Source organism: Hippocampus guttulatus, chromosome 8 (genome assembly GCF_054856545.1).
Source record: "Hippocampus guttulatus isolate MCC_2025c chromosome 8, RoL_Hgut_1.0, whole genome shotgun sequence".
Taxonomy (NCBI): domain Eukaryota; kingdom Metazoa; phylum Chordata; class Actinopteri; order Syngnathiformes; family Syngnathidae; genus Hippocampus; species Hippocampus guttulatus.
Genome location: NC_141268.1, coordinates 12,730,634 through 12,745,614, shown reverse-complemented (window position 1 = coordinate 12,745,614; position 14,981 = coordinate 12,730,634). Strand labels below are relative to the sequence as shown.

The 14,981-nt window shown below is 41.6% G+C and overlaps 2 protein-coding genes across 2 annotated transcripts; both read right to left on the bottom strand.

The window, feature by feature from the left end:
- Positions 1–1,463: 1,463 nt before the first annotated feature.
- Positions 1,464–9,341, bottom strand: rbm5 (RNA binding motif protein 5). The gene is made up of 25 exons (XM_086117903.1): positions 9,217–9,341; positions 8,931–8,973; positions 8,243–8,423; positions 7,022–7,180; positions 6,871–6,940; positions 6,394–6,467; positions 5,688–5,771; positions 5,364–5,424; positions 4,974–5,039; positions 4,726–4,886; positions 4,533–4,630; positions 4,363–4,450; positions 4,212–4,280; positions 4,017–4,065; positions 3,832–3,932; positions 3,622–3,757; positions 3,444–3,535; positions 3,185–3,349; positions 2,960–3,100; positions 2,796–2,882; positions 2,543–2,719; positions 2,372–2,446; positions 2,159–2,259; positions 1,940–2,069; positions 1,464–1,826 (listed from the first exon to the last, which is right to left on the bottom strand). Exons 2-25 carry the CDS (start codon positions 8,945–8,947, stop codon positions 1,701–1,703), a joined length of 2,508 nt encoding a protein of 835 aa, XP_085974029.1. The 5' UTR covers positions 8,948–8,973; positions 9,217–9,341; the 3' UTR covers positions 1,464–1,700.
- A 1,478-nt stretch (positions 9,342–10,819) lies between these two features.
- Positions 10,820–14,106, bottom strand: brk1 (BRICK1 subunit of SCAR/WAVE actin nucleating complex). Its single transcript, XM_086118738.1, has 3 exons — positions 13,943–14,106; positions 13,440–13,522; positions 10,820–11,326 (listed from the first exon to the last, which is right to left on the bottom strand). The coding sequence occupies exons 1-3, from the start codon at positions 14,058–14,060 to the stop codon at positions 11,300–11,302; spliced, it is 228 nt and encodes a 75-aa protein (XP_085974864.1). The 5' UTR covers positions 14,061–14,106; the 3' UTR covers positions 10,820–11,299.
- Between the last annotated feature and the right edge of the window lie 875 nt (positions 14,107–14,981).

Here is a 14,981-nt window from a genome sequence, read left to right as displayed (position 1 = left end):
GGCAAATAAGATTTCGAATCTGTCTTTTTAGCCCTGGGTTGAATGTGCCCCCCCCCCCCCCCCCCGCCATCAAAACCCCTGGCCCCAGCCCGGCCCCCTCAGTGAAATTGATCCAGAACCGCCACTGACTAGCACCATTCTGGGCAAAAGCAAACGGAACTACCTGTTAGGGGGGGAAAAAAACAAAAAACGGAAATTTTCAGAATCCGTATGATTAGTGCGATACGGCCATATACGTAAGATTCACCACAAAATCCGTATGAACTATGGCTAAACCGTATGAGTTGACAGGTATGTGAATGTATTGATAGTTCCTGGTTCCAATTGGTACTTAATGATACTTAAACAGTCCTCTTGATCATCCTGTTCACATGTTGACAACATGAGACCGAACGAAAAAACACAATTGGTCAACAGTACCATTAACGATGCTTCAAACCAGGGGGGTACAGTGGGTGGGCCTAACAGGGCATCCATCAAATTTGGAGGATGGAGAAATGAACTAGCTGTATTGTACTTTGGGCGGCGGCCCGGTGAGCCAGTGGTTTGCACGTCGACCTCACAGTGCAGAGGTCATGGGTTCGATCCCGGCTTCGTGTGGAATTTGGATGTTCTCTGGCCTGCATACGTTTTCTCCGGGTACTCCGGTTTCCTCCCACATTCCAAAAACATGCACGGCAGGCTGATTGAACCCTTATTCCTAGGTGTGTCTAAATTGTTCCTAGGTGTGAATGTGAGCGCGGATGGTTGTTGGTGTCTGTGTGCCCTGCAATTGGCTGGTGTCCCCGCTACTGTCCGAACACGGTTGGGAATGGCTCCTGCACCCCCTGCGAGGACAGATCGGAAAATGGATGGATGGATTGTACTTTGGGGGACAGGGGGCTAAAAGAATCACATTCCACGAAAAAAAGTACAGTACTCTTACCACTTTTGAGGTTCACTGCCAACGCTAAATAAGCACAACTTCAACATCCAGAGCAGAATTTTTTTTCAATCCCATATTTCAGTGGACATGCTTAGGACCTCAAGAAGAATAGCATTTTTAATCACATTGTTGTATAGTGTATCATTTAAAAACTCTAAAATGTTTCTACAGCAAAAAAATTTGGGTTTGAAATAGCAAACCCAGGACTAAGCCATTGCTGGGTTATTCATACCCAGAAAATTGAGTTGAGGATTTGACCCAGCACGACATTGCAAAGGCAGAGAGGCATTTATGGCGCATGACAAGCGCCCTGATATATTTACACTATTCATTTTGACTGTCAGCAAAGCAACGGAAGCTTTTATTTATGTTCAAAACCAAGATGGGCCTTTGGATATGTACAATTGGCAAGCTCACTGCAGTTAAATTATACATCATTTGCACACCAGGTAAACGTGTGACTGATGATTTCTTTTTTTAAGGGACCACAAGCCAGTTTTTTTTAAATGTAGTTTATTTGCTGTAAACAGACAAAACCTTTTGTATAAACTGTACAATCTCTGATGTACTAAGGAATATCCTATTAGAACCACACAGAAAAAGAAAATATGTACAGGATTTACTTTGACTGTGCATATGTACAACATAAATTATATTTACTTATTTAATATGCCTACATGTGAACTTCTTTTTTTTTTTTTTTTTGGACATGGTGGCTAGAAGTAATGAACACACGCTGGAGAATGTGTTGTACCACTTTCACTGTTCATCTCGTTCACTCCAGCTCAGTAAAGCGAGCAAACATGGCTTTGCGGACTGCATCTTTGTACGTGTCCGATGCAGAGAGGGTGTAGTTGCTGCCTTTAGTCCCAAGTCCGGCTCCTTTGGTTCTTAGCTGGGCCTGCAAGAATGAGAAGGGAGGAGAACAAAATCAAGTGTGTGAGTATAAAATCTCCCTATTTGTAATTTCAATATAGCTAGTTGATGGTCTACACAGCAACCACTCCTAAACACCTGAATGGGTGCAGTGATGCCCTGCTGATTGCGACCAAGGCCTTTGCCCTCCTTCCAGCCCATAGCTTGCAACATTTTGTTGCCAATATTGTCACTGTTGAGGCCGTCTCTGGTAGGCTGCTCATAGTTACTGCAGGAAAGGAAGAAACAGATTAGAATGTAATTACAACACACAAGTAAACAACAGAGTGTTAAAAGTTATGAAAAAAAAATTCTTACACAGCTGGTGTTGGCTGACTGAATTTCTTCTTTTTGGGGGCAGGAGGTTCAGGGATGCCGTATTTTTCTCGTCTCTCGGCTGCTCTGTCTCTGTACTTCAACTATACACACAAATAATTAATATGAGTCTATTTGTAAACATGGGCTATAAAGCGAAGCAAATGTGCTACTCGGGGAAAAAAACCTAAAAGCATTAAAAGCCTGAAGGCAAACCTCCGTTTCTCTTCTCTCCAACTCCTCCAGCTCAGCTTCACTCATTTGGGATCGTCGCATAACTTCCAGGTTTTTCTGGGAAGGAACATGTGATGTGAGCAATAGGTTGACATTGTTAATTAGGGTAAATAAATAAATGAATGAATGAATAAATAAATCAATAAACGTTACCTTGTGGAGGTCAGACAGCTGCTGATGCCGTATTAAACCTTCTTTATTGGGAAACTGCCTCCTACACAATAAGCAGGCGAGCTTCTTCCAGTCGGTCAACTTGTCCTGGCCTCCCTCTCCACCGTCGGCTGCCTCCTCGGGGTCACTGTCTCCGCTGTAGGCTGCCACAAGGCCACACTAACAGAACAAATCACTTTTTACACTATAATTGAAACACTCATTTGATCAACTCCAAAGTGAGAGAAAGACTAACCTTGGAAGTGTTGGAGGAGCTGGTGGCCGCGTCCTCTTCAGGAATATTTATCATCTCGGGAATGATTCTGTCTAGTACACCGGCTTGCTGAAAATTTAGTAATATCCACTTAGAGAATAGCAAAGAGTAACATATAACAGAAGTTAATAAATATACTGCGGTACCTTCTTCTCAAAAAGCGTGAAGCCAGCATCAGCAGCAGCAGCCTCCTTCTTTTCCTCTTGACTGATTGGCTGGAAGCTGCTCCTGAAGTTTTCCTTTTGCTTATTAAGACTTTTAGCCCAGCGTTCCATATCTTTGGCAATCTGGAAACAAATCATTGTGTCAAAAGAGAACATGACAGAAAAAACAATTGCTGTCACTGTGCTGCTGTAGGACAAACTTGTTACCTGCTGGGCAGTTTTGCTCTTGGGCTTTTCCTTTTTCTCCTTGCCTTCACGGGGTTCTTTCGCGTTTGCTGCGGGTGGAGCATTCGCATCGACTGACACGGGGACGTATGTCTGCTTCTCACCATCCCAATAAAGATATTGCTGAGTCTGAGAGTTGTAGTAATACTGAGGAGGGGAAAACAATCAAAAGTGAGAAACACCAGATAATGACCCAACACTGATCGTGACAGAAGCACTTTTGTAATTGTGTACTGCTTACGTGCGTGTTTGGGTCATAGTAGTAGCTCGTCTGAGGGTCATAATAATAGCCAGATGATTCATCATATTGATAAGTCGATGTATCCGGAACAACTGCGTCAATTAAAAGGCATTATCAATCGAAACAACAACAGGAAAGTAGTCAGCTGAACCTGGTAACAATCACAAAATGTTGATACCAGTGGTGGCGTCCGTCTTTTGTCCCGAGGTCGTAGCTGTGGCCGCAGCCGTTACCGGGGCAGCAGTCACAGCATCGGCACCTGGGAAATGTCCTGCCTGAGATTTGGCTTCCAACTGCTGAGCCAGCTGCAATGCCTGTAAGCAATGCATTTGTCATTTCACCTACGGAACACTGTTCACTCCATTAGCAGTACAAACAACCACAATACCTGAATAGCAGGCTGACCAATTATATGGGGCTGGTAGACTTGCACAGGAGGGGAGAGAACTACCCCAGCAGCAGTCGGAACAAGCTTCATACTAGGGGCAGCTGTAATTATGTCGATAAAATGTTGCCAACTACTACGGGGCAGAGAAACATGATGATGATGATGATAAGTTCAGCGTTTCATACCTCCAAGAATCCCATTCTCCTGTGAGGTGCTGGCTTGATGATAGTATGGCTGAAAAGAATGCAAAAAGGGTCAGTAAATCACACTACAAGTGATAAAATGGCTCTTAGGGCCATATGCTGCTCTGCCACTAGAGATGCATTTACTGGATTTACAGTAGCCAGTTCGCAACTGGCGACCTCTTCTGTTCTACTAACCTGTGACATTGGAGTGTAGCCTTCGTGCAAGAGGCTGTACTCGGAAACTCCTTCGGCGTTTGGCTGGGGCTGGAAAAGCAACACAATCAGAAATCTGCAGAGATTGATTTAAAAAGGAAGAAAAAAAAGAAAAAAAAGGCAATGCTTTTACCTGACTTGAGGACCACTGAGCTGCAGCAATAGCTGTGCTAGCAACAGAAAAGGCACTGACACGATTCCCATCGGGGAGTAGTAGGTCCCTAGAGTTACAATTAAAGAACAATTACTGCCCACTCAATATACATCCATTTATCAGTCGCAAAGCAAGGAAGTTGGACACACTTTCGAGCACTCTTGGCATAATCGACTCCAATTGTTTTCCCATCCAGTTTGAGACCAGGCTGCAGTCCTTGTAAGATGGTTAGCAGCTGAGAGGCCTCCTGTGACCAAAAATACGGTAGAAATGTACTGATTGATATTCCAACAATATAGTCATTGAGAGGGAAAGTGTCGTCAAAAAAGAAAATGGTTTTACCAGAGGAGAAGACAGTTGAACAAAGGCAAAGCCTCTGTTCTGGCCCGTCTGTTTGTCCTTGATTAAGCGAATGTTGCTCGGCGAAAGATTAGCATATGGTGCCAGGACGGTCATGATGCCTTCCACAGTGCTCTGGGGAGCAATATTTCTAAGGATGATTGCTGTGAATGAGAAAGAGCAAATCAAACACATGTCCTTCTGTTCCAAATGAAGTGGTGCAATATATTTGTAAAATTAAACGCCCATACTGTCCCCACAGAAGTCGCCACCGGGCTGAGATTCATTGACGTCAGCATTACTGCTCGTCTCACATTCTGTGGAGAAAAAGACAGACTTGGTGCATAAATGTGACTTTTAGGCCAGTCAACACAAAGGACCATCACTAAAACCCTTTCAGAGGTCTTTCGAGATAATACCAAGGTTTGTAATTCAGCCAATTGAGCGGGATTTTCTCTGAAGTGCATGCTCTGCCTCCCGCCTGCGCCGAGTCAAATGTAAAAGCGGGACGGGACAATTGTCCATCTTAAACGGCTTCTAGAAGTCCCCAAAATAAACACTGGGCTGCATCCCAACATTGTTGCCGCAGCCTGCTTGCATTGTTGGGGAGTCGGTGGCCTCCTGTTAATTTAACTACTTACCGACTTTAGCTGCTGAACACCTGAAGCACTTCAGCCGCCTCCGGAAATTGTACAGGCCACACTGCAAGTAACCGTTCAACATCATTTTTATTATACACCTGCACAATGCCCTCCTGCACAGTGCTGCCTGAGACAAGCTGAAGTCTGTATTGGCGCAGCACATCCGACTTACCTGGGATACCACATAGCCTCTCGGACTTATGAAAATATACAGCTAAATGAAGACAAAAAGGACTGGCGCTATATGAAACTTGATGACCTATCTTCATGCATGGAGAGTGTGGTAGTTTTTCAAAGTGAACTCAAGACCGCGCATCAACTTACAGTATTGCAGAGCCAGTCGCCGTAGTTGTGTCTGGGATGACTGTAGTGCATGTCCACATTTTTCCCTTGGATGGCCAGACGTTTCTGAAAGAAGAATAGAAATGTTACCCGATTGTTTGTGGCGTGTGTTGATCTCAACTCAACAGAGCAACCATTTTGGAAGGGGAGAGGAGGGGGGAGGGACCCCCGGAATGTATCCTTTGTTAAAGACAGACGTGATGTATGTGATGTGTAGAAGGATCTTAAAGTGTTTGGGACCCAAGTGCTCGAGGTGAGCAGGAGTAAAGTGTATTACGTGACCCTAAAAGACAAGTCTGACTGCGTTCTGGAAAACCACAGATGAGCTCCCCACAAAAATGTTGGCATAATGACTATTAAAAAAAAAAAAGAAGAAAAAAAAATCCCCCATGGATTAAAGTTTTTTTTTGCATGGGGCTATCCAAGTCTATCTAATCAGTAATGCCAGCGTAAACTGTGTATTAAGAGTGCTGTATATTTAAAAAAGGCCTCACAAGTCTAAAGAAATTTGCAGCATAGTACTGGTATTACAATATACTACCTCAAAATACAGTATCATCCAGGGGGGAAAAAAAAAATCACATCATGGGCATAAAAAAAGTTTCGGCTCAAAGCATTTAGGTTGCCTTTGGGGTAATTTTGCCTCGATCTCCAAGATTAACACTAGACTTGGCGATTGTGAAGCAACCTGATTGGTCTCCATCCATCGGGTAGCATCTTGCAAGTGATAAAAGTCCACGAAGGCGAAACCACGGCTTATACCTAGAGACAGCATTCAAATATAGACGGGAGGCGTGTTAGTTAAGAGTCCATGGGCATATTATTAAAACTGTTCCACAAACTGCTTCACGACCCAGGCCTTGCTCGGTAAACAACAGGCCAATCCTTATGAGTTTTACCACAGTAAAACGAAAAGGAGGAAGGAAAACATTGCCCAATACCACTGAAACCCTTGCGCACGCCAGGCTACGTAACAAACCTGTACCTACTGCTCTTCTTACCTATACAGGAATCCTAAGGATGACACTTGAAAAGCATCATTTGAGGTTTTTTTCAAGAACTTATCGAGCCATGTTCTGGGTAAATGGGTCTGACTGGAAGCAGATTTGCCCTATAGATCAAAGGCTAGGGGAAAGTCAAGGTCCGTCACATATCCCAGTCTCACCTGTCTTCTTTTTCATCAGTCTGACATCGGCAGGCTGGGGACCCTCCAGTTGATCAATGGCAAAACATATCTGCGTGATACACAAAAGGGTCAGATCAATACAATCCTAAAAGGCTTCCTTCCACACTAAGAAAAACAAAACAAAACACACATCTTCCTCTGTGACGTGAGAGGAAAGACCCCATAGCATGATGGTCTTGCTCCTCTTCTCATCTCCTGGTTCTCTTCTGTAATCTTGATCTGAGTAGTCGCCATCAGAGTGATATCCATCTTCCGATCTGTCGCTGTTGCGTCTTTTCCGCTCTCTTGGCTAGAACACATACAAGGCCAATGCATCAGTTCCACTCGCATCATTCGACAATTGGAATGTGACACACAGTGAAACATCATGGGACAGACATGCGTACATAGTTTTACCTAGGATTGGGGGCCCAAAATTCACATCACTATATCAATTGCCTCCCTACACGGTAAACGGTGTATATCACCACAAAAAAAGATTTAACATAAATAATAATTTAATAACTTAGAATAAATCTTGATTTGACAGGGACAATGCAGTCAAACAGTTACAAGCTTGCAGCTGATATGATGCATGAAGAAGTTATAGAGACAATGGTCACTCTCAACTTCAGTACCCAGTGGGGACATTGAAGTGCAATATAAAATGTAAACTATCCATCAATTCAAAAAGGCCAAAGAAGCCACACATTTCAATAATCAATAATCAAATACAAAGTCTGGTTAAAAATAAATATAATGGGGGGCTGGGGGGGAAATGAGGACTACAGTTCCTAACTGAAAAAGTTGTCTTCCATAATAACATGGAGATAATTTAATTCAAGTGTTTCTTATTATGCCTTACTTTTTTAATTCATTAGTTGATTTTAACATACAAATTCAGGTAAACGTGCTTTTCTGGAAAAAGACAAATTAACTGGTATGTCATATTGTCATTATAAAGATTAATTCACTACAGAACTCTTTTGATCACGTTTTTGTATTTATTTTGCAACATTTTTTTTTTTTAATAATTCTTGGATTGCCTCGCTCACGCTATCACCAGCGGGTGATTTCTCATTTATCTGTCAAATAAAAATCACAACAACACAAATGTAGCCTGGCTTCTGCATTTAGAAGCGGCCATTTCTGGCACCTGTTTTTGGATGAATGTATTGTACGTAGGTGGAACGTCCAACTTAATTTCAGCTTTCCGTTTGGCTGTGTATCTTTCTTTATGCTTATTTCTTTTTCTCCGGTCGCTTAGTAAGTCGCCTGGTATTTTGCTGTTTAAATCTGCTTACGCTCCACTGTAACGCATTTCCGACCAGACCTATGTAACAAGTGTAGTGTATCACTGTACTGTCATCACCTCTGGACTGTCTCTGGATCCTCGACGATCTCTATCTCGCTCTCCTTCATTGCGCTCACCACGTCTCTCATCAGACCAACGGCGATCACGTTCTTGGTCCCTTTCTCGTCTGTCGCGCCAATCAGAAGCATCACGGGGCGCGTCAGATCCATACCTGCCGCTCCGTTCAGTCCGACTTATCCTATTCAACAGGCGATTGCAAATATGAGTCAAGTGTGCCAAAATAACATCCCTTACAATCAGATTGTTCCATTTATCCAGTTCCACTTATGATGTTCAAATATGACAATTTATTTATGAAATATGGCTGTTCAGCTCGACATATTAGTGGCGAACAGCGTCAGGCAGAGCAATTAAATGCAAGGACGAAAAGCTCACCAGTGGCAGTGCATTGTGATTTCCTCGGAATTTCGTAGAAGTGATCATTTGAAAAAGAAACACATATTTCTGCCTCCTATCTTGTTGAATAAATGTAGACCATTGTTTAGGTACCGCTGATAGTTTCGGGGTCCTCATACTGACAACTGCCACTGTTAATAGCATAAAGTCTGAGCAATTGCTATTCCAAAAGTATTTGGAAAACGGTTAGGCCTTCGTATTAATCAGTGTCCCAGAAGCAGCTCTCAGTTTCAATAGTTTGTTGACCCCAGACCTAAGAATTAACTGCGATCATGTAGCTGCAACTCACCTCTTATCTGCTCCCATCTGTCTCGACTGTTTCCACACGACCTCTAGAAAATGAGCATTAAAAAAAGCTGATACAAATGTTGTTCAGAAAAAAAACAACCACTGGACATGCATTCACAAAGGCAAAATGGGGCAACTGAATGGCTCAAACACGATGGCCGCACAACACAGCTCAAGTGGACTCATTTGAAGCTCCGTGATTTCAAACATTTGAATTTAATTTTAACTAGGCGAACTGAAATAAATGAACGGTGCCACGTTGACATTTTCATTCTGCACAAACTCACCAGTGTGGTATTGCAAATGCTCCTTAGCTATTTGTATATTTTCGAAATCGTTGAGGCAGCTACTATGAAGGACGTCTCTCACAAAAGAACGACGACGCTTTCTTCTTCCCAAGATGCATCGGGGTTTCACTGCATTCAAGTAATTTTAGTATTACCCCGATTTTGTCTTACAGGAGGTTTGGGCTAAGGATAAGTCCTCCTCCAAGACATCGTTATAATTGATATTCAATTTTCACCTTATATGATGAGGTGATAAGATATAACAAATACTATTCAGGAATACATTACAATTTACATTGTTTACGTGTTATTTTTATATATATATATATATATATATATATATCCATCCATCCATTTTCCGAACCGCTTGATCCTCACTAGGGTCGCGGGGGGTGCTGGAGCCTATCCCAGCCGTCTCCGGGCAGTAGGCGGGGGACACCCTGAATCAGTTGCCAGCCAATCGCAGGGCACACAGAGACGAACAACCATCCACGCCCACACTCACACCTACGGACAATTTTAGAGCGTCCAATCAGCCTGCCATGCATGTCTTTGGAATGTGGGAGGAAACCGGAGTACCCGGAGAAAACCCACGCAGGCCCGGGGAGAACATGCAAACTCCACACAGGGAGGCCAGAGCTGGAATTGAACCCGGTACCTCTGCACTGTGAAGCCGACGTGCTAACCACTGGACTACAGTGGACTACATATATATATACATATATATATATATATATATATGGGGCGACCCGGTGTGTGGGTGTGTGTGTGTGTGTGTGTGTGTGTGTATATATATATATATATATATATATATATATATATATATATATATATAGTTTGATTGATTTATGTATTCTTATACCAAGGTCTATGTGACAAAATCATTTTATGTTGCTCTTCTACTACTACCAAGTTGTTACTCTTCACTTCTGTTTGCTGATGCTCAGTTCCCCTGGAACACCGATGGTATAAAAAGAGGATGATGACTGTTCGCGTTGTAGATATCCCGTGGTATACAGTGATTCCCAACCAGGGGCAAAAGTACGGTTGGACATCGCAGAGGCTATTTGGGAACATGTAATATATAATTTCCAAGGTGAAATGTAAATATGCTCAGTCATTTCATGAAACCAGTCAATAAAACTTTGTTTGTGCCCTACAACTTGTTTCCCTGGGGAGACAAGTATGCTGTTCCTGATAATTAAAAATCTTAACTGCCTGTTTAATAGGGAAGAGTTCAAATGAGCTCCGTTTTTTTGAGGGGATTGGGTAAATGTAAAGTTTAAAAATATACTGTAACTAAGTGGCAGCAGCCTCAAATTAGATCTTGATCAGACCAAATAAAAAGGGAAACTATAATCCAATTCATGCAGAAATAGCTGTCACAAACACCGTCCAAATTTCTTCATGATTATTAAACACTTTTCATATTCTATTCACTTTATATAAAAGCATATTTTGGCCGAAGTTCGCAGCGGTATGAAACTGCAAAGTATTATACAGTAGGCATCCACACAATGGAGGTATAGGGAGGGTTGTATTACAAAATTCAAACAAATTAATGACAAGATTCAGTGCCCCAAAATAAATAATTCAAGGTTGGTTTCATTTTCAATTGGGATTTTCTCATATTTTATTACAGCATTTAAATGACATATGAGCAAAGAGTGCACTGTACACACAGTTCTTATTAAAGACCACACAAGACTTGGCACAAAAGGATGGTCCCCACTCATCAATTCTGTATTGTATCATCGACATTATGTAAAGTGGTCCAACGTGACCTTCTGTTACCACACAAGTACCAAAGTCCCCAAAATGTTATAAGGGAAGTTTTTGATGGTTATTTTTTTGTTTCTTAAAAATACCAGGCCCAAGTAACACACACTCAGATGGCCATTTCCTGTATACTACACACACGGTGGTGGCATCATATAAAACCAGCAAAACTAGTGATACAATTTAAACATTAGCATCAAAGAAGGAGAGTGGAATTCATCACGCAAACTCAAAAAAAAGAATAAGTGGGTTCCTGGGAGATGGATGGATAGCATCGGGATACTGCAATTTTCCATGACGATGTTTAAGTCAAGGTCTCGCCTTTTGTTACCTGTAAAAACAGATAAATATATACCAGTAGTATGGCACATTTAAAAGTTACGAAAGGAAAATCGCTAGCGGCTGGCACACACACACACACACAATAAATGAAAAAAGCTAAAATTGAATACTCGCGGGGCCACACTGCACATAATATTCAAGGTTCTGTTTGTTTTGCCATTGGAAAATTATCTTTTTTTCAAGGCTTATACGACACTGTTTACTCTTCGAGGTTAAACACGGCTGCCATATTTATTGGGACCTCATAATGTTACAAGCAAACAGTGCAATACACACTTATATACTGTATACTCATTTGACATTAAAGTTGACCTGAATTTGAAATTATATCTGGTGTAAAGTGCTCGTGCAAAATGGCACACAGCAATGCTGATTTGAGTAACCCACCCTTTTCTGGAACTCAAAGGTATCCCTCATGTTATATTTATCCCTTTGTTTCTGGCAGTTGAAAGGCTTGTGTTTTAGTGTTCGTCTTTGCTTCTATTGTCTATCGTGTCTCCGGTGAACAGAGCGGAATGCTAACGGGTACTAGTTTGCTGATCACTGGCGAGATCGTAACTGCTCGTGTCAGAAATCCATAACTCTAAGTGTGATGTTTAATGTTCATTTCTCCTTTTCTTTGTCATTTAAATTGTTTTAATGTGGTGGTTTAATATTCATTTCTCCATTTTCTTTGTCTTTTGAATTGCCTCAACATGGTGCGCTGAATGTAAAACTATAGTCATCTTCTCAAATGTATAGTTTTGTAATCTTTTTGGGTGTCTGGAACAGATTACTCAGATTTACATTATTTCCTAGGGGAAATATGAGTTCTATTTTTTTTTTACAAGTTGGTTTCACCCAGACTTTTTGGGAAGAGCTGAATCACACAGAGGTTCCACTGTACTTGAAATAAAACGAGGACAACAGGGGATCTTAACAACTTTGAAACAACAGGATAAAGGGAACAGTGTGCAAAGCTCGCAGGAAAATGTTTTTGTGTCCGAAAAAGGTGCTGGTCGGAGAGCTCAAAGCTCATATTGACACGGATAAACACCCAAAACACTGTATGGGGAGAGAGTTCTATGAGTGCAAAGTTGACTGAGTTCTGTCATCGTTAGACCCACGAACACTGGATGGAGAAGAAAACAATTATGAGGAAGAAAACTAAAGCCTGTAAAGTGGTGTTTTTTTGTTCTTTGTTAAATTGTGAGACTACTGTTTTGTTATTGAAGCGGCTCGGATGGATGGAGCTTTTATTTTCTACCCATGCATAGCAGGCACAATATGTTGGAAAAAACATTGTCATTGTAATAATGGCACATGCAGCACAGAATGCCAAAGATGTGCAATAAATTCATATGAAATTGCAGGCTTTAATCTAATTTTGACCAATCAGATGAAACCTTAAATGCGCATCGCCATCCAATGGGAGAACTGTATTGAGGGGTCTTAGTAACACTAAAGAACTTAGAATACTGTACATTCATTTTTTTCTGAATGAAAAAAAATGTTTTCTTCGTTAGAAGAATTTCTTTAGGTACATGTTAAATATGACAATATCATCCATCCATCCATTTTCTAATCTGCTTATCCTTACGAGGGTCGCTGGCGTGCTGGAGTCTATCCCAGTAGGCAGGGTACACTCTGAAGTGGTTGCTAGCCAATCGCAGGACAATATCACTGATATTGCGAAATGTAACACCCATACTGCATGTTTTTTTTCTAATATAATGCAGCCTTACTTTAAGATTATAGGAGTAATAATGCATGAGATCTTTGGGTATCATTTCATTACCCTGGGGCTGGGCATATACACGACAGCTACTTGTGATTATGGTGGGATGAAAACATGTTTAAAGAAAAATAGTACGTCTGACATTAAAGAAAGATAGTATGTCTGAATTTATTTCATTTAAAGGTGAAATCAAGAAAGACGAGGTAGTGCTGCCAATAAAAAAAACGTGGCAAGTCTGCGACTGTTGCTTTCAGCTTCGTGCCGGAATTCTAATATTCACCCAATCACGATTCGTTTTTATTTACAGTGTCGCCCCAATACACCTGTGTAATAAACAGTGTGAGGCACGTGTGCAAGACCGCAAACGCCAACACGTCATACTTACTCTTGCTTCAATGTATTCGATTCTCCTCTCCAAGGCTGTCAACTTCTCATTGAGGGTCGCCAAGCGGGATCGGCACGACATGTCTAACAGAGACACATTCAAAAACGCATAGTCATCAGCGTATTCTAAAGATATATTCACCACCACAGTGGACGTCTACACATCATGAACAGACATGTATGGAACGTTCATATTCAGTCTATTTGCCAAACAAAATATGATGGTAGCCGTGGCGAACCAGCGGTACCAACAGGCAATTCGAAAGCAATTTATTACCATCAGTTTGGGGGTGCTGTATTGTTTAATGCGAGGATTGTCCAACAAGCAAACTATTCATAATGCTGTAATGCAGCTCGACATCATTGTGCCATGTGTGAAGAAAACAATATAAACCCACAAGCTAGATGCTATCTGGGAGTGGCTACGGAGGACATCGCCAGCCTGCGAGCCAAACGCCAGAAAACTCGAACCTAAATCATACACCGTAGAAAAAAAATGTTTACCAAAAGAGTTAAGGAAGTCAGTAATTTTCTTGATGCTGCTCGTGATGACTTCGATGTACTCCCGGTTGGCCCAATCTTGGTGAATTTCTCTCTGCACTGGATCTTCCTGGCCGGCCATGTTGGACGAGTCGAGTTTCGCTTTGCGTTAAGCTAGCGTCCAGCTGTGTAAAACCGGAAATGACCTGGAAGATTCAACGCAAAATCGAGATAAATGCCATTTTAGGGATTTAACTGTAAAATACAGCATAGGCTTGATAAAACGCAGTTTTTATATCCTAAAAAATGTCAGAGTATTTGATGTAGATTTGAATAAAACCAATGAATACAGTACTGCACTTTTTTTCTAGTGGTATTCTGCAGGTACTATATCGGAAACTGCTGTCAAGTATGTTTTACTTGACATTAACAATCACATTTTCATATTCCTTAGAATAAATGCTTTATTGATACTGACAAAAGAGGTTTTAAGAAATAACATTGCAGTAGGCAATACCAGGGGCGGTTCTGGATCAATTTCACTGAGGCTAGGGGTTTTGATGGGGGGGCACATTCAACCCAGGGCTAAAAAGACAGATTCGAAATCTTATTTGACTTTTTATTTCTTCAGACTTTGAAATTGTAGTCATAACATTACAGTGATGAGAAAAAAACAGTATTAGGAGGGCTAAAATGTCTGCAAGCGTAACAATACGTCTGTTGAGAATATTCAAGCCAGGGGATGATATGGTACCAGCCTGCCGGGGACAAAAATTGCAAATACACTGAAGCTAGATGTTTTACATGCATATAATTATCCAAATTTTAAAAGGCAATGTCTTATATATTGATCCTGTTAAATAAAAATTAAAATAAAAAGGGAGACTAAAAAAGTTACACACACACGCGCACACAAACACGCGCACACACACACGCACACACAAACACGCGCGCACACACACACACTCACACGCGCGCGCGCACACACGCACGCACACGCAAATAGCACTCGTGTCGTGGTAATTTCCTTCTCTGCGGACTGCTTCTCATTTTCCCGCTCATT

What these genes read in the sequence shown, in the direction of transcription:
- brk1 (XM_086118738.1), bottom strand. Translation starts at nt 14,060, where the DNA reads ATGGCCGGCCAGGAAGATCCAGTGCAGAGAGAAATTCACCAAGATTGG. An exon ending in TGACTTCCTTAACTCTTTTG is followed by an intron (nt 13,523 to 13,942) that starts GTAAACATTTTT and finishes TGTCTCTGTTAG; the next exon opens with ACATGTCGTGCCGATCCCGC. An exon ending in TCGAATACATTGAAGCAAGA is followed by an intron (nt 11,327 to 13,439) that starts GTAAGTATGACG and finishes CTGTTTTTACAG; the next exon opens with GTAACAAAAGGCGAGACCTT.
- rbm5 (XM_086117903.1), bottom strand. An exon ending in TTCAACTGTCTTCTCCTCTG is followed by an intron (nt 4,631 to 4,725) that starts GTAAAACCATTT and finishes TTTTGGTCACAG; the next exon opens with GAGGCCTCTCAGCTGCTAAC. An exon ending in ACTATGACCCAAACACGCAC is followed by an intron (nt 3,350 to 3,443) that starts GTAAGCAGTACA and finishes TCCCCTCCTCAG; the next exon opens with TATTACTACAACTCTCAGAC.